The sequence below is a fragment of the Bos indicus x Bos taurus genome, chromosome 7 (genome assembly GCF_003369695.1).
Source record: "Bos indicus x Bos taurus breed Angus x Brahman F1 hybrid chromosome 7, Bos_hybrid_MaternalHap_v2.0, whole genome shotgun sequence".
Classification (NCBI taxonomy): Eukaryota; Metazoa; Chordata; class Mammalia; order Artiodactyla; family Bovidae; genus Bos; species Bos indicus x Bos taurus.
Window position 1 is genome coordinate 98,877,210 of NC_040082.1, and position 26,993 is coordinate 98,904,202.

A 26,993-nucleotide genomic window follows, 5' to 3' on the forward strand; every position below is an offset into this window, starting at 1 on the left:
CTCCTAGACCCCTTTCTCCTCCTTAGGGACCCCGGACTTCTTATCAACCTACCTAAGAATTGACTCCCTCACTGGTCTCTGCTGAGCGGAGGCCTTCTCACCTCTCTCTGTTGAAGATGACAGCTGGTGATGACAGCTGGGCCACGTCACCCTATTCCTTCGAAAGGTTATCACTTGGTCCAGGAAACGGGAAAGGTCAGGGTTGGGGGGTGGGCATGCCCACCTCCCCTCTGCTGATGGAGATAAAGGAGGTCACTCAGCTCCTACAGGACAGGAGGGGGAAGCTAGGATGTATAAATGAGGGGCCAGGAGGCAGTAGAGGCACCAATCACCAGGAAGCTGCCTTGCCGTGCCCATTCTCGCCTCTCAGGCAGCCCCGTCCAGCATGGTCAGACACCTGGTCCTGCTGCTGCTGGCCCTGGGGGTGCTGACTGGGGAGCTCTTGCCAAGGACCGAGGCCCGGGCAACAGCCTATGGAGTGAAACTCTGCGGCCGTGAGTTCATCCGAGCGGTCATCTTCACCTGTGGGGGCTCCCGGTGGAGACGTGCCCACGACGCTGTGGGTAAGGCTGAGGAGGTAGTATGTGTGGCCGCGGGATTGATGGGCATGAGGTGGGTCCCAGAAACCAGAGACAGAAGTGAGATGAGGGGCTGGGGCAGGAAGGTCCTCCCTTCACCACATGCAGCTGGGGAGATGGGCCAGACCCTTGAAGCTGTGCCAAGGCTGAGGGAGCCGGTTGGCAGAGCTGCAGAGCTGAGATGGGGGTGGCGGGGGGGTGAGCGGCAAACCATTTGAACCAGCTAGAAGTCTGGGACACTTGCTATGTGTGAGCCCTGTGTTACGCAAGGCTGCTGTTTGCCCAACCCTGGTCAGTGCCATTCAGAAGCCAAAACTAAAGTGTTTTCCAAGCCTCAGGGAAGGGAATAAGAGGAGTGTGGTGAGGACAAGGCTAGATTTACCACCTAATAGGTGAGTCTCCTACCAAGTTGCTTTTCTTCCCTGATCAGCTTTATCTGCAAATAGGAGGCACAGTTCCTGTATCTTGCACGTTTGTTAAGTGGCAAAATTGAGTCTAAACTGATTAGGACAAAACTGAGTGCTTACCCTATATCAGATGCTATTTAAAGTTGTTTTTTTTTTTCTTAATGCATATTAGTTAAGTCATCTACTCTGTATAAAACTCTACAAAGTAGAAGCTTTTAAAAATTTTTTGATGTGGACCATTTTTAAAGTCTTTATTGAATTTGTTACAATACTGCTTCTGTTTCAAGAAGCATGTGGGATCTTAGCTTTCCAACCAGGGATCAAACCTGGATTCCCCGCATTGGAAGGCAACGCCTTACCACTGGACCTCTAGGGAAGTCCCAGGAGTTATTATCCCCACTTTGCAGGCAAGGGAGCTGAAGCTCAAGGATGATAACTGGACTAGGGCTCAGTCAGTTCAGCTCCCAGACATGTGTTTTTCACCATCAGGTCCTCAATAACTAAGTAGGAGGGGAAAAGCTGGGCTTCCCAAGGTGGCGCTAGTGGTATCCAAACCTGCCTGACAAGATGCAGGTTTGATCCCTGGGTTCCATCCTTGGGTCGTGAATGTCCTCTGGAGGAGGGCATGGTAACCCACTCCAGTATTCTTGCCTGAGGAATTCCATGGACTGAGGAGCCTGGTGGGCTATGGTCCATAAGTTTGAAAAGAGTCGGACACAACTGAAATGACTTGGCACGCAGGGCAAAACCTATGACAGAAGAGGAAAGCCAAGCTCAGTGGGGTTAAGTTGCTCATCAAAGAAGGAACCCACGTCTGAGCAGAATCAAAGTCTATACTCACGAGGCTTATTCACACTCAAGAACAGAGAAGTAGCTGGGCCAGCCCAGAGCTGGGACTCTGGGTGTGACACAGTCCCGAGCACTAACTCTTCTCATCTTTTGCAGAAGATACCTTCCCAGAGGTGGACACTGACTCGGAGAGTGAGCTGGATGAGGCAGTGGCCTCCAGCGAGTGGCTGGCCCTGACCAAGTCCCCTCAGGCCTTCTATGGGGGCCGACAGGACTGGCAGGGAACCCCAGGGTCTCTGAGGGGCAGACGCGACGTCCTGGCTGGCCTGTCGAGCAGCTGCTGCAAGCGGGGCTGCAGCAAGAGCGAAATCGGCAGACTCTGCTAGAAGCGAAACTGGGCGGCGGGGGGTGGGGGGGGCACCGGGGTCAATACCCCAGCCCTGCCATCCACCTGACCGGTGTCCGGCTGGGCACTTGTTTCGGGTCCCTCACGCGTTCATTCATCAGCAAGTCACAGAGGTCCGGCACTCTGGGCTCAGACTGCCCCCACCCAACCCTGATCTTTGAGCAGTCCATCCCACCCCTGAGCAAGCTATGCCGCAACCTGGCCAGATGCGGACCCTGACGTCTCAGCAGCCCATACGATGCCTTTCCTGGCCTGTTCTGTCTCCTTCTGTTTCTATTTACCCAAACTGGCCACACTCAGACTTTGCCCAAGCTGCGACTCTCCCCTGTCCCAACTGTGACTCTCTCCTGTCCCACCTGTGGCCATTCGCCAGCCCAAATTATGCCCCCATCCCATTCCAGCCTTCCTGCCTGCCAGCCCCTCTGCCTATCAGCCCCTCTCCCTCCAACCCCGCCCGCTGTGGGGGGAGGTTCTAAAGCTGTAGACCCCAGGGTTGGTGGAAGGACTCCTGGGTTTTCTTCGTATCCTGGGGTGGGAAGCTCAGTGTGTGTGTGGTGGGAACGGATCAGAACCTTCTCCAGCCCCTCAAAATAAAAAGTTGCAAAAGACTTGGCAGTGTGTGATGTCTGGGAAGGGAAGGGGCAGGTGTCAAGGGAGCTTCGGCCACGCCCTCAGCGCAGCCCCCACCCCCTCCCAAGTCTCCCCCCCCCCCACCGCCCCCCCAGCCCCTGCGAGTTCTGCCGGGAACTTTCCGGTGCAGATAAGGGGCGGGGACCCACAGCGCAAGGTGCGGAGGCGGCCGGGAGGGGTGGCTCTGCTTCCCGTCGCCGCTCAGGCGTTGGTCCCCGAGAGCGAGGCGGGCGGCGCGGCCGCGCTGGGCCAGGCAAGGCCGGGCCGGACTGGGGGGCCGCGGGAGTGCCATGCGGGGGACCCCGGCCGCCCCCTTCCCACCGCGGCCGAAGCCGATGCTGCTGCTGCTGCTGCTTCTATTGTTGCTGTTCAGCCGGACTCGGCCCCAGGGTGAGTTCTGGAGCGAGCTCGTGTCTCATGCTCGCGAACGCGCCCATCACCCTCCAGGGTGACCCTCAAGTTTGCGGAATGAATGGCAGAGGTCCAGAAGCCACTTTGCTCTCCCCGGCCCGGTGGCAGGGGCCGGGCGATGCGAGGGTTTGGGGAATGGGCGGTAGCGAGGTGGGAACTTGAGGCCGGGGTTGGGGGGGCGGCGGTAGGGTAAGGGCTTTTGTCGGGGAGTGGGGGGGTAGTTAACAGGATGTGGCTGGTGGGAGGGGAGGAGTTATGCCCAAAGCCTGGGGAGCGGTGGCCAGCGCCCCCTTCCTGCTGCTCGCTTCAGTAAGGGACCCTGGATCGCCCTCCACAGTTGTCAGAAGTTCTGGGGTGTGCCCGAGGCTGGGGGAACTGACCCCCTTCCTTGGAACCCTCCTGCCTCCCTCTCCAGGCAGCCCGGGGCCACTGCAGTGCTATGGAGTTGGACCTTTGGGGGACCTGAACTGCTCCTGGGAGCCTCATGGGGACCTGGGAGCCCCCTCCATGCTGTATGTCCAAAGCCAGAAATAGTGAGTACAGTGGGGTAATTTGGGGACACTGAAGCCACTCAGGTTCTAGCCTTCTCAGAGGACCCATTCGCCCTGCCCACCCTCACCTCCCAGCCCGACCCCACTCTCTAGCCCTTCAGTTCCACATTCCCTCATTTCCTTGCTGTGTTACCATGAACCAGTCACTTTCCCTCTCTGAACCTCTGTTTCTTCCTCTATCAAATGCTGATAATAATGGAACCTGGTTCCCAGCATTGGTTCTGAGAATTCAGTGAGTTTAGGCACTTGGGAAAGAGAAAATGCTTAATGATTAGAAGTTGTTTTTTATTGCTGTGTGACCTTAGGCAAGTAGCTTAACCTCTCTGAGAACAGGAAAAGATCATTTGATCTGGTGCTGGGGATGCAACAGTGAAAGAGACACAGAAAGCCTCATGGAGCCCACAGTCTGAGGGGGTGACTGATATTGCTTCATGATGAATCACACTTGGAAACTCAACTTCATTTCAAATTTGGCTGTGAGAGGAGAGGAAAAGGAGCATTTGAAGATGGGAACTGGCATGGAAGGTTGGTTTGTTTTTTTTTTAATGGTGGTAAAGTACACATAAAATTTACCCCTTTTTTCCTCAATCTTTTTCTTTTGGCTGTGCTGGATTTTCTTCGCAGCTCCAACTCTCTAGTTGCGGCTTGAAGGATTCTCACTAGTTACGGTGCATGGGCTTAGTTGCCTCTAGGGCATGTGGGATCCCAGTTCCTTGACCAGGAATCCATCCCGCATCCCCTGCTCTGACAGGCAGATTCTTAACCACTGGACCACCAGGGAAGTCCCCTCAATCTTTTTAAAGTGTCCAGTTCAGTGGCATTAAGTACAGTCACACTGTTATGCAGCCATCACCACCATCCATGTCCAGAAGGGTTTTAATTTGTAGAGAACGAGAAAGTAAGAGGGCTTCCCAGGTGGCACTGATGGTAAAGAACCCACATGCCAATGCAGGAGATGTAAGAGACATGGGTTCCATCCCTGGGTTGGGGTGATCCCATGGAGGAGGGCACAGCAACCCACTCCAGTATTCTTTCATTCCTGTATTCTTGCCTGGAGGGTCCCAGGAACAGAATTGCCTGGCGGGCTGCAGTACAGAGGGCTGCAAATCAACTTAGCATGCATGCTTGCACGAGGGAATAAAAGAAAGTCTTTTTTTTGTTTGTTTTGTTTTTGAAGAATAAACAGTCAATTTTATTGGGCTCAGACTAGGAATCCATGAGTCTTGAGGACCTCTGTGAATTTGTCAGTTTTCTTCTCGATGTTCTTTTCTGCGTGCTTTGGTAGCCTCATAAGCAGCTGCTTTTTCCAATAGTGGATCTGGGCTTTCTCCTTTCTCTTCTCGTCCAGGGTGGCGGTTACTGCCTGGTCCATCCAGCCAATCTCATGAGCCAGGCGCCCTAGGTAGGCAAACTTGCGAGTAGGCTTCAGACGCACAACCTTGAGGGCAGCGGGCACCACCATTCGCTTTCTCTTGTTATAGGTTGGTGGGATCCCATCAAACACCTCGAGGTGCTCCAGAGCAGCCTGACCTCACTTGGTCTTGTGGGGCAACATGTCTCACCCTGTCCGCCAGAAGATGCCGCTGGGGGCTCGGAGGTGGTAGGGGTCACGGGAGGGGTTGGTGTTCATCCGCTTGCAGAAAAAGGCCAGGTACTTCAACGTATTTCTGTAGAAATTGCCAGAAATGTTGATGCCCTCACAGCGCACGACCACACCCTTCCGGCCCAGAAGCATCTGCTTGGCCATGATGGCCTCCAGGCGGCCCAGGAGATGGCCTTGGCCGTCAAGCACCAGGACCTGCCCCTCGGAAAGCTTTTTTTTTTTTTTAATGAGGTGAAATTCACATAAGGTGAAATTAACCATTTGCAAGTGAACAGTTCAGTAGCTGTTAGTACTTCACACTGTTGTCCAACCAGTGCCTCTATTTCATTCCAGAACATGCCCATTACCCCCAAAAGGAAGTTTCATCCCTAACAGCAGTCAATCCCTGTCTCCTGACAACTACTGATCTACTTTCCATCCCTTGGATTTGCCTGTCCTGGGCCTTTCTCATAAGTGGAATCATACCTTATGTGGTCTTCGATATCTATATACATTCACTTAGCATGTTTTCCAGGTTCATTATGTTGTAGCATGAACCGGAACTTCATTCCGTTTTTTGTAGCTGAACAGTATTCTACTGTAACGGATATACTGCGTTCATCTACTTATCTGTTTCCACCGTTGAGCAATTGCCGTGGGTGGTTGTGACTAGCGCTACTGAAAATTGAGTCCTTCTTTTCAGTTCTTTGGGGGTATATGCCTAGGAGTGAAACTTCTGGGTCATACGGCAATTCTGTTTAACTTTTTGAGGAACCAACTGTTTTCTGCAACAGCTGCACCGTTTTATGTTCCTACCAGCAATGTAAGAGGGCCCCAGTTTCTCCACATCTTTGCCAGCATATGTGTTTTTGTCTTTGTTTTAATGAAGGCCTTGATTTGAACCTTTGAAATCCAGTCCTTTGGGACATCCTCGACTCCTCTCTCTCTAACCCACATTTGATCCATCAGCAGGCCTTGCCAACATTATCTAGAATCTGGCACTCCTTACTTCCTGAGCACCCCCTCCATGATCCTGTCCCCATTATCGCTGGCCTGGACCCCACAGTCACCTCCTCCCAGGACTCAGGTTTCCATCCTCAGCCCCACAGTCTCTTCTCTACCATGGCATCCAGTGGGCGCCTGTGAACTTCTGCATCAGAGCACTTCCCTCCCCTGTGCACAGCACTGCAGGGCTCCCTGCTCACTCAGGGTAAAAGCCAGAATCCTTCCTGCTGTCATGTGAACAATCTGCTGTGGCCTCCCTGTCCTCGCCTCCTCCCACCTCCACCTTACTCACTCTATTCCAGGGTGCAAGCCTCCTCCTCACTGTTTCTCAGAAAACACCAGGCACAGGGGCTTCCCTGGGGTCGTTGTTCAGTCGCTAAGTCGTGTCCAGCTCTTTGTGACCCCATGGACTGCAGCACGCCAGGCTTCCCTGTCCTTCGCTATCTCCCAGAGTTTGCTCAAACTTATGTCCATTGAGTCAGGAGTGGGTGATGTTATCTAACCATCTCTTCCCTGGTGGCTCAGTGCTAAAGAATCCACCTGCCAGTGCAGGAGACTCGGGTTCGATCCCTGGTCTGGGAAGATCCCACATGCCACAAAGCTGCTAGGCCTGTGTGCCACAACTATTGAGCCTGTGCTCGCGTGTGCTAAGTTGCTTCAGTCGTGTCCGACTCTTTGCGACCGCATGGACGGTAGCCCGCCAGGCTCCTCTGTCCTTGGGATTCTCCAGGCAAGAATACTGGAGTGGGTTGCCATGCCCTTCTCCAGAGGATCTGCTCAACCCAGGGATCAAACCTGCATCTCTTATGTCTCCTGCATTAGCAGGCAGGTTCTTTACCATTAGCGCCACCTGGGAAGCCCCACTGAGCCTGTGCTCTGGAGCAACTACTGAGCCCACATACCACAGCTACTGAAGCCAGCGCCCCTAGAGCTCATGCTCCACAAGAGGAGCCACGAGAATGAGAAACCCGCACACCGCAACTCGAGAGCAGCCCCCACTTGCTGCAATTGGAGAAGAGCCCGTGTGCAGCAACAAAGACCCAGCACAGCCAAAAATAAATAAATAAAATGATAAAAGAAAAAAAAGAAAAAGCACCAGGCACAGTTTGGCCTCGGGACCCTTGCCTTGGCTGCTGTTCCTTCTTAAAGTGCTCTTCATTTAAGAAGATCCTTCACAAACTGTGCACCCGCCTCCTTCAGGCTGTTATTCACATGTCTCACCAGAGAGCTTTCCTGACCACGTTTACTAAAATACCACTGTCACTCTTCATCTCAGCATGCCTCATCTTCCTCATCCTGCTTGATCTTTTTTTAAAATAATTATTTCTGTATTTTGGGCCTCACTGGGAGGCTTGTGGGATCTTAGTTCCCCTATCAGGGATTGAACCCCGTGCCCCCTGCAATGGAAATATGGAGTCCTAACCGCTGGACAGCCAGGAACTCCCTTGATTGTTCTTTATATTGCTTTTACCACCATCAATTATATATTTATGTGTTTCATCTGCCTCCTCCACTGAAATACCAGCTCTGGAGAGGGGATCCTTGCCTGCTTTGGTCACAGTCCTATTCTCAGCTTCTACAGCAGGGCCTGGCCCACAATATGTATTAGCTGACCAAATAGTTGTTTTTATTGTTGTTCAGTCACTAAGATGAGTTCGAATCTTGTTGACCCCATGGACGCCAGGCTCCTCTGTCTTCCACTACCTCCTGGAGTTTGCTCAGATTCATGTCTATTGAGTAGGTGATGCTATCTAACCATCTCATCCTCTGCTGCCTTCTTCTTCTCTTGCCCTCAGTTTTTCCCAGCACCAGGGTCTTTTCCAATGAGTTGTCTCTTTGCATCAGGTGGCCAGAATATTGTGGCTTCAGCTTCAGCACCAGTCCTTCCAATGGGTATTTAGGGTTGATTTCCTTTAGGATTGACTGGTTTGATCTCCTTGCTGTCCAGAGGACTCTGAAGAGTCTTCTTCACCACCACAATTTGAAAGGATCAGTTCTTTGGCACTCCGTCATCTTTATGGTCCAACACTCACAGCTGCACATGTTAATACTGGAAAAACTGTAGCTTTGACTGTAGGAACCTTTGTTGGCAAAGTGATGTCTGCTTTTTAAACACTGTCTAGGTTTATCATAGCTATCATTCTTTCCTTCCGAAAAGCAAGCATCTTTTAATTTCACAGCTGCAGTCACTGCAGTGATTTTGGAGCCCAAGAAAATATAGAAGTAAATGTGGATATATATAATAGGTGCTCAATAAATAAAATAACCAATGCTTTCATATCATGTATATGCTCCTGATGCTTGCTATTATTTTCTTTAATGTTTTAATTTGGTTGCACGGACTCTCTAGTTGTGGCACGAGAGCTCAGTAGTTGCTGCACTCAGGCTGAGTTGCTCCACAGCACTTGGGATCTTAGTTCCCCATCCAGGGATGGAGCCTACATCCCTTGCATTGCAAGGTGGATTTTTAATCACTGGACCAGAAGAAGGGCTTCCCAGGTGGCTCAGTGGTAAAGAATTCACCTGCCAGTGCAGAAGACGCAGGAGACTCAGGTTTGATCCCTGGGTCGGGAAGTTCCTCTGGAGGAAGAAATGGCAAGCCACTCCTGTCTTCTTGCTCAGAAAATCCCATGGACAGAGCAGCCTGGCAGGCTACAGTCCACGGGGTCGCAGAGTCAGACAGGACTGAGTGACTGAGCACGCGTGCATGGACCATCGGGGAAGTGCTGCTGGCTGTTCTAAATGCATTTCATATCTCATCGCATTGATTCCCCTCACTATTCACCCCTTTTCGCAGGTGCTTTTATCACCCTCATTTTGTAGGTCAAGAAACTGAGGCGCAGAGAAGTGAAGTTGCTTGCTCAAGGTCACACAGCTCTTAAGCAGAACTAGGACTTGAACCCAGGCAGAACAGATGTTATCATTACGACTCGGGGCCCGGCCTGTTGTCTATCGCCTCTTATTTCCCCATCTCGCCTCACAGCCATTCCAACAAAACCTGGACCGTGGCGGTGCCCACTGGACAGAACTGGGTGACCATCCCACGGGAACAGCTCACCACGTCTGACGAACTCCTTGTCTGGGCGGCCAAGGCCGGCCAGCTTCTCTGGTCCCCAGTCTTTGTGAACCTCGAAACCCGAAGTAATGGGCGGGAGTGTTGGGGATGCGCTGTGTGTGGGGTGGGTGGTCCTGGAGGCCCCTGCTCAATGCATTTCTCCTTCTTCAGTGAAGCCGGATGCCCCCCACCTATACCCTGACGTGGACTTCTCAGATGACCACCCCCTGGAGGCCGTTGTCCAGTGGGCCCCTCCTACGTGGCCACCCCATAAGGTCTTGGTCTGCCGGTTTTACTATCGAAGGTGCCAGATGCCCTGGGTGATGGTGAGTGTCAGGGAACCTTTCCCCCCACCCTACTCTGGTGGGGCCTGAGACATCATTCCCAAATCAGCAACCTAGCCCAGAACTCGTTCCTCACCTGCCCCTGGAGTCTGTCCACATCCCTCACGAAAGGTCTGTACGTGCATTTTGTTCAGCTAAAAAATGTACCCCCACCAAGATAATCTACAAATTCCATACAGTCCCACTTGGAATTTTTTTTTTTCTTGTTTGGCCATGCCATGCATGTTGCAGGATCTTAGTTCCCTGAACAGGGATTGAACCCCGGCTGTCAGCAGTGAAGGCATGGAGTCCTAACCATTGGACAGCTGGGGAATTAATTCCCTTTACTTGGAATTCTTGAGAAATTCAGTAAACTTCCTCAAACACTTTCATTTAATGAATTGTTGTTGTTCAATCACTGAGTTGTATCCAACGCTTTTCGACTCCATGGACTGCAGCGCCCCAGGTTTCCCTGTCCTTCACTATCTCCCAGAGTTTGCTCAAACTCATATCCATTGACTTGATGATGCCAACCAACAATCTCATCCTCTGTCATTCCCTTCTCCTCCTGCCTTCAATCTTTCCCAGCATCAGGGTCTTTTCCAGTGAGTTGGCTCTTCACATCAGGTGGCCCAAGTACTGGAGCTTCAGCTTCAGCATCAGTCCTTCCAGTGGGTATTCAGGGTTGATTTCCTTGAGGATTGACTGGTTTGATCTCCTTGCTGTCTCCTCAGATAACTTACATGAACCTTAAAGGAAGAGGTTAACAGCAGGGGACTTCCTTGGTGGTCCAATGGCTAAGATTCCATGCTCCCGATGCAGTGTTCAATCTCTGGGCGGGGAATTAGATCCCACATGTTGCAACTAAGACACAGTGCAGCCAAATAAATAAATGAACACTAAAAAAAAAAAAAAAAAAATGGTTTATAGCAGATACTACTTAGCACCTGCTGTGTGCCACACACTGTTGGAGGCTCTTTATCAAATCCTTACAAGAACTCTTTGAGGTAGATGTGTTTTGTGCCTACCCATTTTACAGATGAGGAACAGAGCCTGGTTTTCAATAAACACTTAAAAGTGTTAATAATAAAAGAAGCTCATATTTCCAAGCACCAGCCATGCATCAGGTACCAAGCTAAGCAATCTGTATGGATGATCTCAATGAGGACTGTACTCCTGACTTCCCTAATATAGGTTATTTTATGATCTCTGTTTCGTAGTTGGGGAAACTGAATCTCAGAGAGGTTAAGCAACTTTCCCAAGCTCACACACAGTGAAAAAAAAGGACGAAAGCTCCAGAGCAATGGGACCCCAGGAGTTGGGGAGCCTGCCCAAACACTTTAAGAGCACAGCCGCAAAGTTGCATGTATCTTTCATCTCATATCTCATTGGTCAAAATGTAGTCACATGGTCTCACCTGATTGCAAGGGAGACTGGGAAATGTGGTCTTTGTTCTTGATACACATGGTCCTGACAGATACTCAGGGTTTCCAAAAGAAGCAGCCGAGAATGGGTACTGGAGATAACCAACGATCTCAGTCACAGCTTGGGGTGCCAAGCACCACAAAGTAGGGTAGACTTGTTTTCACTGGGAATATTCATGCAGTTCAGAACAGTGCTAAGATACAGACGTTGAAATCCTACTGCCTGGGAATGAATCTCAGCTGTAGTACTCACCAGCTCTGTGACCTTGGGTATGTCACTTTCCCTCACATGACCTTAGTTTTCCTCATCTGTAAAATGAGAACAATAATAGAATTTCCCACCTACTGCTATACCTGGCACAGAGGATAATCAAATTGTCTCTTTTTGCCAGGGATTGTCCCAATTTGAAAACTGAAAGCCCTGTGTCTTGGGAACCCACTCTGTCTCCCAGGCAAAGCAAGATAGTACTGGTCATCCTGTTGGCAGCTAAGGGCTTCCCAGCTGGCTCAGTGGTAAAGAATGTGCATGTAATGCAGGAGATGCAAGAGACATGGGTTCTATCCCTAGGTCAGGAAGATTCCCTGGAGAAGGGCATGGCAATCCACTCCAGTATTCTTGCCAGAAAAATCACATGGACAGAGGAACCTGGTGGGCTACAGTCCAGGGGATCCCAAAGAGTTGGACTGGACTAAAGTGACTGAGCACACACATCGACATATAAAAGGTCAACTTTCAATTCAGCCTTCAGCTTCATCACTCACATGTCACTCCCCCAGCTGGAACCGGAAGTGAAGTCTATACCTCTGATGCCCATTGAGATCCAGGACCTGGAACTGGCCACTGGCTACGAGATGTTCGGCCGCTGCCAAGTGGACAAAGAGGAGGATCTGTGGGGCGAGTGGAGCCCCATTCTGCCCTTCCAGACACCACCCTCTGGTGAGGATCTCTGGGCTTCCCATCTTTTCCTCTCCTGGAAGTCAGGCCATCATGCCATTCCCATTTGTCTCTTCTTTTTCCATCCTCACCAGCTCCAAAAGATGTGTGGATCATGGGGAACATCTGTGGGGCACCAGGTGGACAGGAACCCCTGCTTCTGTGGAAGGTGAGTTGTGAAAACCCATTTCTCTGCCCATGTCAGGAAACCCTGGATAACAATGATGCAGGGACTTACTTGGTGGTCCAGCGGTTAGGACTCCGAGCTTTCACTCCCAAGGTCGTGGGTTCAATCCCTGGTCAGGGAACTAAGAGCCTACAAGCTGCCCACTGCTGCAAAATCAAAAACACCCCCAAACCAAAAACCAATGACATAAACAAAACAGAGGCTACTCTGCTGCCCTCTTGAGGCTGCTTCAGGGTTTCAAGGAGGGGGATCATCAGGGAGATCCTGGCATGGCGCTGGGCTCAGAGCAAGACTCCACCAGTGTTGACTGAAAGTAGGGATCTGAGCTGAGACTTGAAGATGGGTACGAGTGTTCCAGGCAGTGGGGGGGACGTTGGGTGCAAAGATTTAGAAGCAATACAAGGCTCAGCTCCACAAAGTATAGCCGGGTATGCTAAGGGCTTTGATGTTAGTATCAAAAGGGCATTGTTTTGGGACTTCTCTCATGATCCAGTGGCTAAGAATCTATCTGTCAATGCAGGGGACACGAGTTCAGTCCCTGGGCTGGGAAGGTCCCACATACCCTGGGGCAGCTAAGCCCAGGTGTCACAACTACTGAAGCCCTCATGCCCTTGATCCCATTCTCTGCAATAAGAGAAGCCACCACAGTGAGGAACCCGAGCACCACAACTAGAGTAGTCCCCACTCGCAGCAACTAGAAAAAGCCAGAGTCCAGGAACAAAGATCCAGAACAGCCAAGAATAAAATAAATAAATAAATAATTTTAAAAGGTCGGGGGAGGGGGCATTGTAGGGATTTCCTGGTGGTCTAGTGGCTAAGACTCTGAGCTCCCAATGCAAGGCACCTGGGTTCAATCCTTGGTCAGGGAACTAGATTCTGTATGCTAAAAGACCCCACTTACTGCAATGAAAATTGAAGATTCCGTGTGCCTCAACTAAGACCTGGTGCAGCCAAATAAATAAATAAATATTTAAAAAAACAAAACAAAACAAAAACAGGGCTTGTGAGATGACAGACAAGAATGAAACAGTTCTCACTGACCCAAGTCTGTTAAGCACCTAGTCGGTTCCATGCATTGCAAGGCCCTGACTCACAGTAAACATGGCGAGAAACCAAATAACAGGGCTCTCACTTTCTTGGGCCACACGATCTAATAACATCACTGACTTTAACCATGCGTAATATTTCTAGAGTTCTCACTGTGTGCCCGGTCCTCGCCTACACACTTATTTATATTGACAAACTTTACAGATGAGAAAATGAGACGCAGAGAGGTTGCCCCAAACCACACAACTGGTACACGGCAGAGCTGATGTTTATTGGCTTTCAAAGCATAATTCACAGTTTCGCTACCTTTATTTTATTTATTTAAATATTTTTTTTTCACTTTTTTTGGCCATGCTCCAGGGCCTGTGGGGTCTTAGTTCCCTGACCAAGGATCAACCCTGTGCTTCCTTGCATTGGAAACATGGAGTCAATCACTGCACCACCAGCGAAGGCCCTCAGTGCCTCTGTTTGATGACACATACCTTGTAAGGCCCCTTTACTATACTGAAATGAAGTACATAGCTCAGGGCTTCCCTGGTGGCTCAGTGGTAAAGAATCTGCCTGCCAGTGCAGGAGAAAGGGATTCAGTCTCCCATCCGGGAAGATCCCACATGCAACTGAGCAATTAAGCCTGTGGGCCACAGCTGTTTAGCCTGTACTCGAGAGCTCGGGAGCCACAACTGAGCCCATGTGCCGCAGGTACTGAAGCCCGTGTGTCTAGAGCCTGTGCTCCACAAGAGAAGCCACCGCAGTGAGAAGCCCAAGTACCACAACTGGTAGCCCCCACTCTCTGCGACTGGAGAAAAGCCCGTGAAGCAATGAAGCTCCATTACAGCCCCAAATAGATAATACATAAGTAAAATTATAAAAAAGAAATATAGTTCTTATAACCCATATATATATATTTTAAAACGTATAAATACAGTGTATTGTGTTGTAACATACAGTGTACAGTATATTGTAACATTCAACAGAAAATAAATGGGAAATAAGGCTACTGCATAACGGCAAGGTATTCAGTTCACCAGTGTGACATGAGTACTAAATCTGTACCTCCCTGACAGGGTTGTGTTAGTCTCTTAGTGGTATCCGACTCTTGGTGGGCCCATGGACTGTAGCCCACCAGGCTTCTCTGTCCATGGTATTCTCCAGGCAAGAATACTGAAACGGGTTGCCATGCCCTCCTCTGGGGAATCTTCTCACCCAAGGATAGAATCCGGGTCTCCTGCATTGCAGGCAGATTCTTTACCGTCTGAGCCACCAGGGAAGCTCCATGTACCTCATAACATAGCTTTAAAATACATAAAGTAAAAGTTGGCAGAACTACAAGGAGAACTCTATGAATTCATAACCATTGTGGGAGATTTTTAACATGCTCCTCTAAGTAATTCCATAACAAGCAGATGGAAAACAAGTCAAGATCTAGAAGATCTGAACATGTGAGTAGCAGACACCCAAGTGGACTCACATAGGAAACATCTGAACATGCATTCTTTCCATACCAAACAGGACATTTACCAGAGTCGTCCACATGCCAGGCTATTGAGCCAGTTTCCCAGGACTTCAAAGGGATGAGACAATGCAAGACATGTTGAGAAATTCTCTGATCAGAACACAGATCGTGCTGGAAATCGATGATCACAACTGCCTGGAAAGTCCCTATATGTTCAGAATATTTTAACATTCAGTGAATATTAAAACCAGGTCCCCAAAGGTTTTGTATTTATACAGCAAATGGTGTTTGGTCTTAGGATCAGCTAAAATTGCTAGATTTTTTTTATCTACAGAAGTTTCCAGTTGGGATGACAGTCTAAAGTCACAACGGAGGTGGGACAACTTTTTGTTTCTAGGAGAGGGTAGTGTCCCTGGCTCTTGAGCATCAAATACCAATCATTGAGGCAACCAGATATTCTCACAAGTTTCCCCAAAGAACTCTGGAAGGTACCATCCTCTTTGCTACACATAACCACTCCTCTGTACAACAGTGGGAGTTTTGCAGTCCGTAAGAACCACACAGGACAGAATGGGGTAAGCTGAGTGAAGCAGGGTTATATAAGTGCGTGGCCAGATTTTGTCTTTACTTAAAATATTTTTTTAGAAATCACTTTATTTCCTCTTGTTTTTTAAATATTTATTTTTGGCTGCACTGGGTCTTCGTTGCTGCATGTGGGCTTTGTCTAGATGCAGAGAGCAAGGGCTGCCCTCTAGTTGCGGTGCATGAGCATCTCACTGCAGTGGCTTCTCTTCTGGTGGTGCACAGGCTATAGACAGCTTGAGTAGCTGCAGCTCGTGAGCTCAGCAGCTGGCAGCTTGCTGGCTCTAGGGTGAGCAGGCTTCAGTAGTTTTGGCCCATGGGTTTAGTTGCTTCGCAGCATGTGGAATTATCCCAGACTAGGAATCGAATCCATGTTCCCCCTATTGGCAGGCGGATTCTTATTCACTCCACCACCAGGGAAGTCCCTTAAAATCTTGATAATTTGTTTGTCATGGTTTTTTTGTTTTTGGTTTTTTTGCATTAGTTTTGATTGATTAAAATACTATATTACAACAAGGTCCTACTGTAGAACAGAGAACTATATTCAATATCCCGTGATAAACCATTATGAAAAAGAGTATGGAAAAGAATGTATGTGTGTATATATATATATATGTATATATATGTATGTATGAGGGGTCACTTTGCTTACAGCAGCAATTAACACAGCTTCATAAATCAACTATACTTCAGTAAAAATAAATTTTTAAAATATTGCATTAAAATATAATTTATCTTGATTGGATTTTGGGTATGCTTTCTTGCTTAACACCCTAGTTCTGGCTCACTAGCTGTATTCTAATCTCACTCTGCTGTTGAGCCCCTCTGAGGCTTGGTTTCCTCACCTGTACCGTGAAACCAGGGCTTCCCTGGTGACTTAGCAGTAAAGAATCCACCTGCCAGTGCAGGAGATGCAGGTTCGATCCCTGGGTCAGGAGGATTGGCCTGGAGAAGCAAATGGCAACCCACTCCAGTATTTTTGCCTGGAAAAATCCCATGGACAGAGGAACCTGGCGGGCTACACTCCATGGGGTCACAAAAGAATTGGACACGACTTCGGGACTAAACAACAGTGAAACCAACAAAAATGTTTCACTGATGCGTTTATCCAGTGACCTCACTGAGATGCACAGTATGTGCCTGATAAGGAGAGAGATTCACCCCTCCTTCCCCTCATCCTTTAGGCTTCAGGGCTCTGCATGCAGGTGACCTACAGAGTCTGGATCCAGGTTAAGGATCAGGAGGTGATCCAGGAGGAGACCCCCTACTGCAACTTCTCCATCCCCACCCAAGCAGAGTGGGTGGGGGTGTCTGCTGTGAATGCCACAAGCTGGGAGCTTCCTACCAACCTCTCTTTGACCTGCTTGGGTAAGAGGCTGTGAACTTCCTTTGTGAGATTCCTTGGAGGTGCAAGTGGAGACTTCCCAAGTTTACAGCTGAGATTTCTCCTCCCCATCCTCTAGGTCCAGACTTTGCCCCCCATGGCGTGGTGGTCAGGAGCATCTCTGGAAACACAGAGCTGCTGGTGACTTGGCAACAGGAGCCTGGGGAGCTGCAGGAGCATGTGGTGGACTGGATTCGAGACGGCGACCCCGTGGAGGACCTCAACTGGGTCCGGCTTCCTCCTGGGAACCTCAGTGCAGTGTTGCCAGGTGAGGCCGAAGAGCACCAGGGTTCCCATTTCAGCTGTTGGAGAACAGAGGAGAGGCTGGATTTGCAGAGGAGTGGTCAAGTATTATTAATTCATGCAAGAAATATTCGTTGACTACCCACTGTGTGCCAAGCCCTGTTCTAGAGACTGGTACACAATGATGGGCTTCCCCGGTGGCTCAGCAGTAAAGAATCCGCCTGCAGTGCAGGAGAGGCAGTGCAATGCAGTGCAATGGCTACCCACTCCAATATTCTTGCCTGGGAAATCCCCTGGACAGAGGAGCCTGGAGAGCTTCAGTCCGTGGGGTCACAAGAGTTGGACACGACTTAGCAACTAAACAACAAACACGGTGATGGCAGCTAATGTGTACTGGCCTTTCCATCAGCGTGAAACCATTCAATCTTCCTTATAAAGCAGGTTTCTGCTATTATCATGAAGATAAAGCAAAAGGCTCAGAGAGGTTAAGCAACTCCCCTGAGGCCATACAGCAAGTATGTGGTGGAACCAAGATTTGAACCACTTAGTCAGGTTCCTTGGAGAAGGAAATGGCAACCCACTCCAGTGTTCTTGCCTGGAGAATCCCATGGCCGGGGGAGCCTTGTGGGCTGCCGTCTATGGGGTCGCACAGAGTCAGACACAACTGAAGCGACTTAGCAGCAGCAGCAGCAGCAGCAGTCAAGTTCCTAAAGCCAAACCCTGAACTATCACTACTCTCCTCTCAACAGCATCCCTACCCTCATCCCCACCAACATCTCCATCCTCATCTTGTAGGGCCAGCAACCAGTGGAACAAAAACCAAATACCTCTGTGATGCAATTTATTGTTTAGTTGCTAAGTTGTGTCCGACTATGCCAGGCTCCTCTGTCGACAGGATTTTCCAGGCCAGAATACTGGCGTGGGTGCCATTTCCTTCTCTAGGGGATCTTCCTGATGCAGGGATCAAACTTGCGTCTCCTGCATTGCAGGAGGGTTCTTTATCGCTGAGCCACCAGGGAAACCCCTGTAATGTAATTGGGGCAAAGTAAAGGGGGAGGAGGGAAGATATTTATTTTAGGGAAAAAAGAGAAAAAGTCTCTCTGGGAAAGTGGCATTTAAACTAAGACCTGAAGGATCCATGGTCTAAGGGAAAAACAAGAGGAGACAACCAGTGCAAAGGCTCTGAGGCAGAAATGTGCCTTATGTGTTAGAGTGACAGCGGGGAGGCCAGTGTGGCTGGAATAGAATGAGCAAAGGGGAAAGTGGGAGGAGGTAAGGGCAGGGAGAGGACGGGGCAGAATGTGCAAAGCCTCGTGGCTCATGGAGAAGACTTTGATTTTTTCTGCCCGTGAGGCGGGAGCCACCCAGGGTTCTAAGCAGAGGAAGGGTGTGTCCTGACTCAGTTGCTCACAGGTGCCCCCTGTCTGCAGTGGGAGGAACAGACTGGGAGGGTGAGGGCTGAAATTGAGAAACCCAGGACTGTGGGCTTCCCTAGTGGCTTAGACAGTGAAGAATCTGCCTGCAGTGCAGGAGACCTGGCTTTAGTCTCTGGGTCTGGAAGATTCCCTGGAGAAGGGAATGCCGACCCACTCCAGTATTCTACCCTGGAGAAGTCCATGGACAGAGAAGCCTGGTGGGTTACAGTCCATGGGGTTGCAAAGAGTCGGACACGACTGAGGGAGTAACACTTTCTCTCTCAGAAAGGACTGTGTTTGCTCCTTCTGGGAGGGAACAAAGGAAGGGAGAGAAGCAAGCAGGTTCTTGTTGGGGAGTCTTACAGCAGAATTTGGGGGACCTATTTGGATTTGTTGTACCTGACATGCTCCTCCAAGTGGGATTGTCCATGGGACTGTCAGATACTCAAGTCTCAAATCTAGCAATACGTTCTAGGCTGAGATTTAACACTGGGGAGTCTGTCCTTGATATAAAGAATTTGGGATAGCCTGAGAAGGTGTCAAGTGAGAGATTTAGGATAAAGTCCCAACACCATAAGTATATATGGACAGAAGAAGAGGAGCCCCAGTTTTAGGAAGTTCCCGGTTGAGGAAGGCTGTATGGCACCACAGGTTTTGAGAAGGGATTTCAGGAGCTTTATTTACTATGATGGATGATGTCAGGGCCCCACTCAGAGCCCGGAGTTTATCTCCCAGTCTCTGGCACCTGCATTCCTGGCCTGAGGGCTTTCTCTGGCGTGAAGCATCTTGCCTGCCTAGACAGCCGAAGTGCCTGGGAATCAAGGCCCCTCAGATGCAGCGCTTCACCAATGACTGATAATGGTCGATGGATAAATACCCCAACTCCCTCCCTCCTTGGGTGGGATGGAGTTCAGGATTGTCAGCTCTTCTGCCACCCAGAGGGCACCGGTGGGACTAAGCCTTGGTTGGTCATATTGGGAACTTGTTCTCTAACGCACAGTTGCCTGGGTTTCTTTCCTTCCCCGCTTCATTTCCCCACTGCCCTGTTGGTGTTTTCTATGGTTACCTCCCAGATAAATTACTTTCCCTCAAAACCCTTGTAGCAGAGTGTCCCTCTGGAGACACAAATGAAGATTCCTTACAAAATAAGAAACGCGTTGGGGAGGGGAGCCAGCTCTAACTGGTCTTTGTTCCTGCCCTACTCAGTGGATTTCAAGGAAGGGGTCCCCTACCGAATCACGGTGACTGCGATCTCTCCGTGGGGCTTGGCCCCGGCCCCCTCCGTCTGGAAGTTCAGAGAGGAGCTAGGTAAGTGGTGGGCTTGGAGGATGGAGGGTTCTGAAACCGTGGCAGAACTTGACCCGCTGACTTTCTCTCGCCAGTACCGTTATCGGGGCCAGTGGTTTGGCGAATCCAGGATGCCCCCTCAGGGACCCCTGCTGTAGCATGGGGAGAGGTCCCAAGGCAGCAACTCCGGGGCCATCTCACCCACTACACCCTGTGTACACAGAGTGGAACCAGGCCTTCTGTCTGCAAGAACGGTGAGCTCCACTGCCTCTGCCCCAGCCCCTATCAGTCCACCCCTCCTCTTGCCCCCAAGGAACCTTTTGGCTCCCTCTCAGCCCCTACGAGAAAACCTGATATCCTGGGTTCCCTAGTGGGTAATAACCCTGGTGGCTATCAGTGTAATAGACTGTCATGTGGCCATTTAAAATGAAGAGTCCGATCTATATTTATTGACATTGAAAGATGCCTGTCATATTTTATTAAGTGAAAAAAGATAAAAGGATTATAAAACTTTGCGGGATGGTTCCACTTTTATACAATAAACCCAGCACTGAGCAAAGCAGAGACACAACTATGAAAAGAAATTCCTCCACAGCATCAATAGGGATTTTAGAATTACATATGATTTTTATTTCTTTTTTTATACCTTTGGATATAGACTAAATTTTTACTCTGAGCACAAATTCCTTTTAAAAGTACCTTTCTTATTTTTGGCTACGCTGGGTCTCCGTCGCTGCTTGCTAGCTTTCTCTAGTTGCGGCAGTTCACGGGCTTCTCATCACAGTGGCTCCTTTTGTTGTGAAGCACGGGCTGTAAGGTGCTCAGGCTTCAGTTGTTATGGTGCATGGACTTAGTCGCTCTGCAGCATGTGGCATCTTCCTGGACCAGGGATCAAACCTGTGTCCCCTGCTTTGGCAGACAGATTCTTAACCACTGGACCACCAGGGAAGTCCCTAAATTGTCTTTATTACCCTTTCCCCCACAGTCACGTTAAGATATAATTGACAAGCACACTGTGTATGTTTAAGGTGTACATTGTAATGGTTTGACTTACAAATATTGTGAAATAATTCCCCATATAAATTTCGTTAACATCCATCATCTCACATACATACCACGCTGCTGCTGCTAAGTCACTTCAGTCGTGTCTGACTCTGTGTGACCCCATAGAGGGCAGCCCACCAGGCTCCCCCTCCCTGGGATTCTCCAGGCAAGAACACTGGAGTGGCTTGCCATTTCCTTCTCCAGTGCATGAAAGTGAAAAGTGCAAGTGAAGTCGCTCAGTCGTGTCCGACTCTTTGCAACCCCATGGACTGCAGCCTACCAGGCTCCTCCGTCCATGGGATTTTCCAGGCAAGAGTACTGGAGTGGGGTGCCATTGCCTTCTCCAATACATACCATAAAAAGTTTAAAAAGTAATAAAAATTCAAAATATTCTTTTCTTCTGATTACAAAAGTTATCTGTTCTTGTTTTAAAAACTGACACACTGGGGCTTCCCTAGTGGCTCAGTGGTGAAGAATCCACCTGCCAGTGCAGGAGGCAAGGGTTTGGTCCCTGATCCGGGAAGATCCCACATGCCTCGGGGCATCGCAGTCTGCGTGCCACAACTATGAGCCTGTCCTCTAAAACCAGAGAACCTCAGCTACTGAGCCCACGTACTGCAACTACTGAAGCCCAATTACCTCCGCAACAAGAGAAGCCACCACAATGAGAAGTCTGTGCCCCATAACTAGAGAGTAGCCCCTGCTCGCCACAACTAGAGAAAACCCGCTCAGCAACAAAGACTCAGCACAGCCAAAAATAAAAAAATGAAAGTATTTTAAAAACCGACACATTAAAGTTCAGTTCAGTTCAGTCGCTCAGTCGCGTCCGACTCTTTGCGACCCCGTGAACCGCAGCACACCAGGCCTCCCTGTCCATCACCAACTCCCGGAGTTCACTCAGACTCACGTCCATTGAGTCAGTGATGCCATCCAGCCATCTCATCCTCTGTCGTCCCCTTCTCCTCCTGCCCCCAATCCCTCCCAGCATCAGACTCTTTTCCAATGAGTCAACTCTTTGCATGAGGTGGCCAAAGTACTGGAGTTTCAGCTTTAGCATCATTCCTTCCAAAGAAATCCCAGGGCTGGTCTCCTTCAGAATGGACTGGTAATATATCAGCGTTCTCATCACTTCAGTGATACTGATCATGCAGCTTCCATATTTTGCCCTGTGTACATTAACACAAAGATGGGAGTTGTGTTTTTTTGTGTTGTTTTTGAGTTGTGGTGTTTGAAAATTTTAAACATTTTTACTATAGACAATTTCAAGTGAAAGTAGGAAAAACTGTAGCAAACCCTTGTGTATCCACCATCCGGTTTCAATAGTTAACTGCATTTAATCATTCTTGTTCAGTGTATCCCCCATGCTTTTTACCTAGTGTGTCTTTGGTGTCATTTCACCCTTAAATAATTTGGTATTTCTGCCTTTGTCTCTAACTGATAAAGCCTATTTTTTTTTAAACATAGTTACTTTGCCATAACTGCACTTTGCATGAGTACATAGATATCACTGGGTTAAAAATCATATATATTTATGTGTTGTTCAGTTACTAAATGGAGAAGGCAATGGCACCCCACTCCAGTACTCTTGCCTGGAAAATCCCATGGACGGAGGAGCCTGGTGGGCTGCAGTCCATGGAGTCTCTGGGAGTCGGACACGACTGAGCAACTTCCCTTTCACTTTTCACTTTCATGCATTGGAGAAGGAAATGGCAACCCACTCCAGTGTTCTTGCCTGGAGAATCCCAGGGACGGGGAAGCCTGGTGGGCTGCCGTCTATGGGGTCGCACAGAGTCGGACACGACTGAAGCAACTTAGCAGCAGCAGCAGTTGCTAAATTATGTCTGATTCTTTGCCACCCCATGGACTGCAGCATGCCAGGCTCCCCTGTCCTTCACATTTCCCGGAGTTTGTGCAGATTCATGTCCGTTGAGTGGGTGATGCCATCTAACCGTCTCATCCTCTGCTCCCCTTTCTCCTTTTATGAGCACATGTACCTATTATTATTATTAAAAGAGAACCATGTTATAGGCCCCTAAAGCTTATGACTGATGTTTTGCAGCTCTCTTTTCTACTCGATGTTTTAGCTTAGATAGCTTTATGTGGCATATTCAGTTAAAAACACACACCGCCAGGGAATTCCCTGGCGGTCCAGTGGAAGGGACTTTAGAGAAGAATTTGGGGGACCCATTTGGATTTGTTGCATGTGACATGCTCATCCAAGTGGGATTGTCCATGAGATGGTCAGGTACTCAAGTTTCAGATCTAGCAATAAATTCCAGGGTGAGATTTAACACTGCAGTCTGTCTTGGTGTAAAGAGCTTGAGACAGCCTGAGAAGGGCATCGAGTGAGAGATTAAGGATGGAGTCCCAAGACCATAAGTACATATAGACAAAAGGAGAGGAGCCCCAATTCTGGAAAATTCACAGTTGGGGAAGGCTATATGGCACCACAGATTTTGAGAAAGGATTTCAGGAGCCTTATTTTCTGTTATGGGTGGCATCAGGGCCCCACTCAGAGCCCAGAATTTATTTCCCAGTCTCTGGCACCTGCATTCCTGGCCTGAGGGCTTTTTCTGGTCTGAAACATTTTGCCTGCCTCAACAGCTAGAAGTGCTGGGGAATCAAGGCCCTTCAGTTGCAGCCCTTTATCAATAACTGATAATAGTTGATGGACAGGTGGTTAGGACTCTTACAGCTGAAGGTCTGGGTTCAATCCCTGGTAGGGGAACGAAAATCCCACAACTGTAAGGCACGGTCAAAGAAGTAAACAAAAACAGTTCTGGGAGGTGCAGATGTCTTCCCCTGGTCTGAAGCAAATTTCCCTTCACTGGATCCTGTGCATCCTGAGGGATATGATATTCATGCATTCTTTTATTTGTTCCAATACACACTTGACCCTTGAACAACATAGTTTTGAACTGTGCAGGTCTAGTTATACATGACTTTTTTCCATAGTAAATTTTAACAGTACTATCTATGGTTGGTTGAATCTGCTGATGTGGAACTAGGAATTACAGTGTGTGTGTTAGTTGCTCAGTTGCGTCTGACTCTTTGCGACCCTGGACTGTAGCCCACCAGGCTTCTCTGTCCATGGAATTCTCCAGGGAAGAATACTGGAGTGGGTAGCTATTCCCTTCTCTAGGGGATCTTCCCCACCCAGAGACCAAATCCAGGTCTCCTGCATTGCAAGCAGATTCTTTACCATCTGAGCCACCAGGGAAGCCCCTATTGAGGAACCACAGATAAGGAGGGCATCCCTGGTGACTCAGTGGTAAAGAACCTGCTTGTCAGTGCAAGGGATGCAGGAGGTTCAAGTTCAATCTGTGGGTCGGGAAGATCCCCTGGAGGAGGAAATGGCTACCCACTCCAGTATTCTTGCCTGGAGAATTCCATGGACAGAGGAACCAGGTGGACTACAGTCCATGGGGTCGCAAAGATTCAGACTTGACTCAGCAGCAGCAGTAGCACAGATAAGGAGGGCAGACTATAAATTATACTGTACTTGGATTTTTAACAGAGTTAAGAGTCAACACCCCTAACCCCTGCCTTGTTCAAAGGTCAACTGTATATCATTTTTTAGTGCTTTCTATGTGCCAGGCACTGACTAAAGTTGGACACGACTCTAGGAATATGGCCCTCGTGGCCCTAACTTCTCATGGGGGACATGCAGGCATAGGTAAAGTAAATACTATCTATGCAGTGTGTCAGATGATGGTAAGTGCTGGGTAGAGGAATAAAGCAAGGAAGATGAATGGAGAAGCCAGTGCTGTTTTAATTGGTTGGGGTTGGGGGGGCAGTCAGGACAGTTCTCACTGAATAGGTGACCTGTGAGCAAAGAGCTGAAGGAGGGGAGGAGGGAACCATGGGGATATCTGGGAGAGAGTGTTGCAGACAGCATGGCATGTGCAAAGGTCCTGAGGCAGGACTTGACTGCCTCCCTCACCTCTCTGGGTATGTCCTTCAGTGACTGGCAGCACCCGAACCATCACCCTGCCTGACCTTCACTGGGGTCCCTGCAAGCTGTGGATGACTGCCTCCACCATCGCAGGACAGGGCCCACCTGGTCCAAGCCTCCAGTTTCACCTACCAGGTAGAGGTCTGGGGTGGGACTGCTATGTGAAGGGGCCCTGTTCCACTGGAAGGGGTTACATAATCCTTACTGAACTTCATTGGGTAGACAACCTTTTGACTTGGGGATGTCGATGATGAACTTCATTGGGTAGACAACCTTTTGACTTGGGGATGTCGATGATGCATTTTGATGCTGCTAAATACTGCTGTGGATTAACAGGCAATGCGTGTCTTTGACCCTTTCACCCATCCCTGACCTTGACCTTCTCACAAGTCCCACTCCCACTCTGAGACTCCCCCTACCGATTCATGTGTGCATGCTCAGTCGCTGAGTCATGTCTGACTCTTCGTGACCCCATGGACTGTAGCCCACCAGGCTCCTCTGTCCGTGGGATTCTCCAACAAGAATACTGGAGTGGGTTGTCATTTCCTTCTCCAGGGGATCTTCTCAATCCAGGGATTGAAACCGAGTCTTCTGCATCTCCTGCATTGGCAGGCAGATTCTTTACTACTGGGCCACTTGAGAAGCCCTCACCCATTCATGAGCCCTGCCCATTTATCCGCTTCCTTACCTGTGCCCTGCCCCACCCATGAGCCTTCCCTGAGCCCTCCCGGCCTTCTTGGTGTCCAAATGCTCTTCTGCCCCTCCCCCTTGCCCTCCAGATAACACCCTGAATTGGAAAGTTCTGTCAGTTGTCTTTCTGCTGTGGGGTTTGCTCCTGACCGGCTGTGGTGTGAGCCTGGCCACCTGCGGAAGGTGAGGCTGTCAGACACACAGGTCTCTGCCCAGGTGGGGAGGGCAGCTGGGCATCGCTGAGCTTGGCTTGGCAGGGGGGCAGGGGCTTTGGGGATAAGGGGATGATGCTTCAGAGCTCTGTGACATCCTGGACCTTGCCATCTGGGCATGGGTATCTCGCCACCTGGCTTCCCTGCCCTGACTCTTAACCTGCTTGCCAGGTGTGTCCACCTGCAGCACAAGGTACTGCCCCACTGGGTCTGGGAGAAGATTCCTGACCCTGCCAATAGCAACTTCAGCCTGCCACACATGAAGGTGAGTGAAAAGCCTGGCTTCTTGGGGCCCTCTAGGGGGTTGGGGAAAGCTGGACAGTGGGGGATAGTTGAGAATTAGGGTGGGGGTATGAGGGGAAGGGGCTTCCCAGGATTTAGTGGTAAAGAATCCATCTGCCAATGCAGGAGACGTGGGTTTGATCCCTGGGTTGGGAAGATCCCTGGAGGAGGGCATGGCAACCCACTCCAGTATTCTTGCCTGGAGAATCCCATGGACAGAGGAGCCTGGCGGTCCATAGGGTTGCAGAGTTGGACACGACTGAAGCAACTTAGCACGCACACTCACAGGTACAAGGGGAACAATCTCGGTCTCTTCTCTCCCCAGGAGGTGCCCCAGGCCCAGCCCCCTGGTGACTCACCCATCCTGGAAGTGGAGGAAATAGAGCAGGTTCCAGTTAAGGAGCCCCCCCAGCCCTTGGCACCACTGGACTCTGGGTATGAGAAACACTTCCTGCCCACGCCTGAGGAGCTGGGCCTTCTGAGCCCCACTGCAGGCTCCAGGCTACGGCCTGAACTGACCTCAGGAGGGGAGAGGGGAGCTCCTTTGACAGATGAAGACATAGAGGCTCAGAGCTGAGTCACTTGCCTGAGGACACCCAGCCAAGGAAGAGCTGAGACTAAAGGACCCCTACAGAGAAGGGCCTGGCCCTGCAGGGAAAATGTGGATGGATGAGGGAGCAAAGAAAAAATACGTGATATCCAGAGTGGCAGCTACTCCCCATATCTGTCCTGCTGCTATAATAGAACTGTAGTCGGATGCACTCCCAGCCTCCCTTGCAGCTAGGTGTAACCATGGACTGAGTTCTCACTGGTGAAACATAAGCAGAGGTGACATGTGCCAACGCTGGGCCTGGGTGGGGGCTCTTCCACATTCCCTTCCCTTTCCCATGAGCTGGAGCATTGGTATGCCCTGTGATGCAGCTTTGACCACACCCAAGGTGAAGGCAGCGCAAGAAACAGAAAGAAAACAAGAGTTTCCAAGTGATCCCATAGAAGTGTCCAAAGAAATAAAATTTTTTCTTTTGATAGCTACTCTAGCTTGAGATCTTTTTGTTACAGCAGCCACATCTATTTAACTCTCACTGACTCAATCTGCTTCTAGCAGAGTCAAGCCCTC

The 26,993-nt window shown here is 49.7% G+C and overlaps 2 protein-coding genes and 1 pseudogene across 5 annotated transcripts; 2 read left to right on the top strand and 1 right to left on the bottom strand.

Moving 5' to 3' along the window:
- Positions 1-302: 302 nt before the first annotated feature.
- RLN3 (relaxin 3) lies at positions 303-2,780 on the top strand. Its single transcript, XM_027547984.1, has 2 exons — positions 303-563; positions 1,931-2,780. The coding sequence occupies exons 1-2, from the start codon at positions 386-388 to the stop codon at positions 2,158-2,160; spliced, it is 408 nt and encodes a 135-aa protein (XP_027403785.1). The 5' UTR covers positions 303-385; the 3' UTR covers positions 2,161-2,780.
- Positions 2,781-2,942: 162 nt separating this feature from the next.
- On the top strand, positions 2,943-26,908 carry IL27RA (interleukin 27 receptor subunit alpha). 3 transcript variants are annotated; one of them, XM_027547981.1, is made up of 14 exons: positions 2,943-3,200; positions 3,637-3,754; positions 9,343-9,500; positions 9,586-9,740; positions 11,939-12,098; positions 12,191-12,264; positions 16,549-16,732; positions 16,828-17,016; positions 19,613-19,714; positions 19,789-19,947; positions 24,702-24,827; positions 25,472-25,565; positions 25,766-25,859; positions 26,202-26,908. In XM_027547981.1, exons 1-14 carry the CDS (start codon positions 3,101-3,103, stop codon positions 26,451-26,453), a joined length of 1,965 nt encoding a protein of 654 aa, XP_027403782.1. In that variant the 5' UTR covers positions 2,943-3,100; the 3' UTR covers positions 26,454-26,908. The 3 variants fall into 3 exon arrangements, with proteins under 3 accessions (XP_027403782.1, XP_027403783.1, XP_027403784.1); XM_027547982.1 differs by lacking the exon at positions 9,343-9,500; XM_027547983.1 differs by lacking the exons at positions 25,472-25,565; positions 25,766-25,859 and having other exon boundaries at positions 26,202-26,399.
- LOC113896030 lies at positions 4,941-5,673 on the bottom strand (annotated as a pseudogene). Its single transcript, XR_003511973.1, has one exon. The product of XR_003511973.1 is annotated as a 60S ribosomal protein L13a pseudogene (transcript).
- Positions 26,909-26,993: the final 85 nt, after the last annotated feature.

Coding starts and splice junctions, on each gene's coding strand:
- RLN3 (XM_027547984.1), top strand. CDS start 386: ATGGTCAGACACCTGGTCCTGCTGCTGCTGGCCCTGGGGGTGCTGACT. Junction 564..1,930: donor ACGTGCCCACGACGCTGTGG/GTAAGGCTGAGG, acceptor CATCTTTTGCAG/AAGATACCTTCCCAGAGGTG.
- IL27RA (XM_027547981.1), top strand. CDS start 3,101: ATGCGGGGGACCCCGGCCGCCCCCTTCCCACCGCGGCCGAAGCCGATG. Junction 3,755..9,342: donor TATGTCCAAAGCCAGAAATA/GTGAGTACAGTG, acceptor CTCGCCTCACAG/CCATTCCAACAAAACCTGGA. Junction 19,948..24,701: donor GCCTTCTGTCTGCAAGAACG/GTGAGCTCCACT, acceptor TATGTCCTTCAG/TGACTGGCAGCACCCGAACC.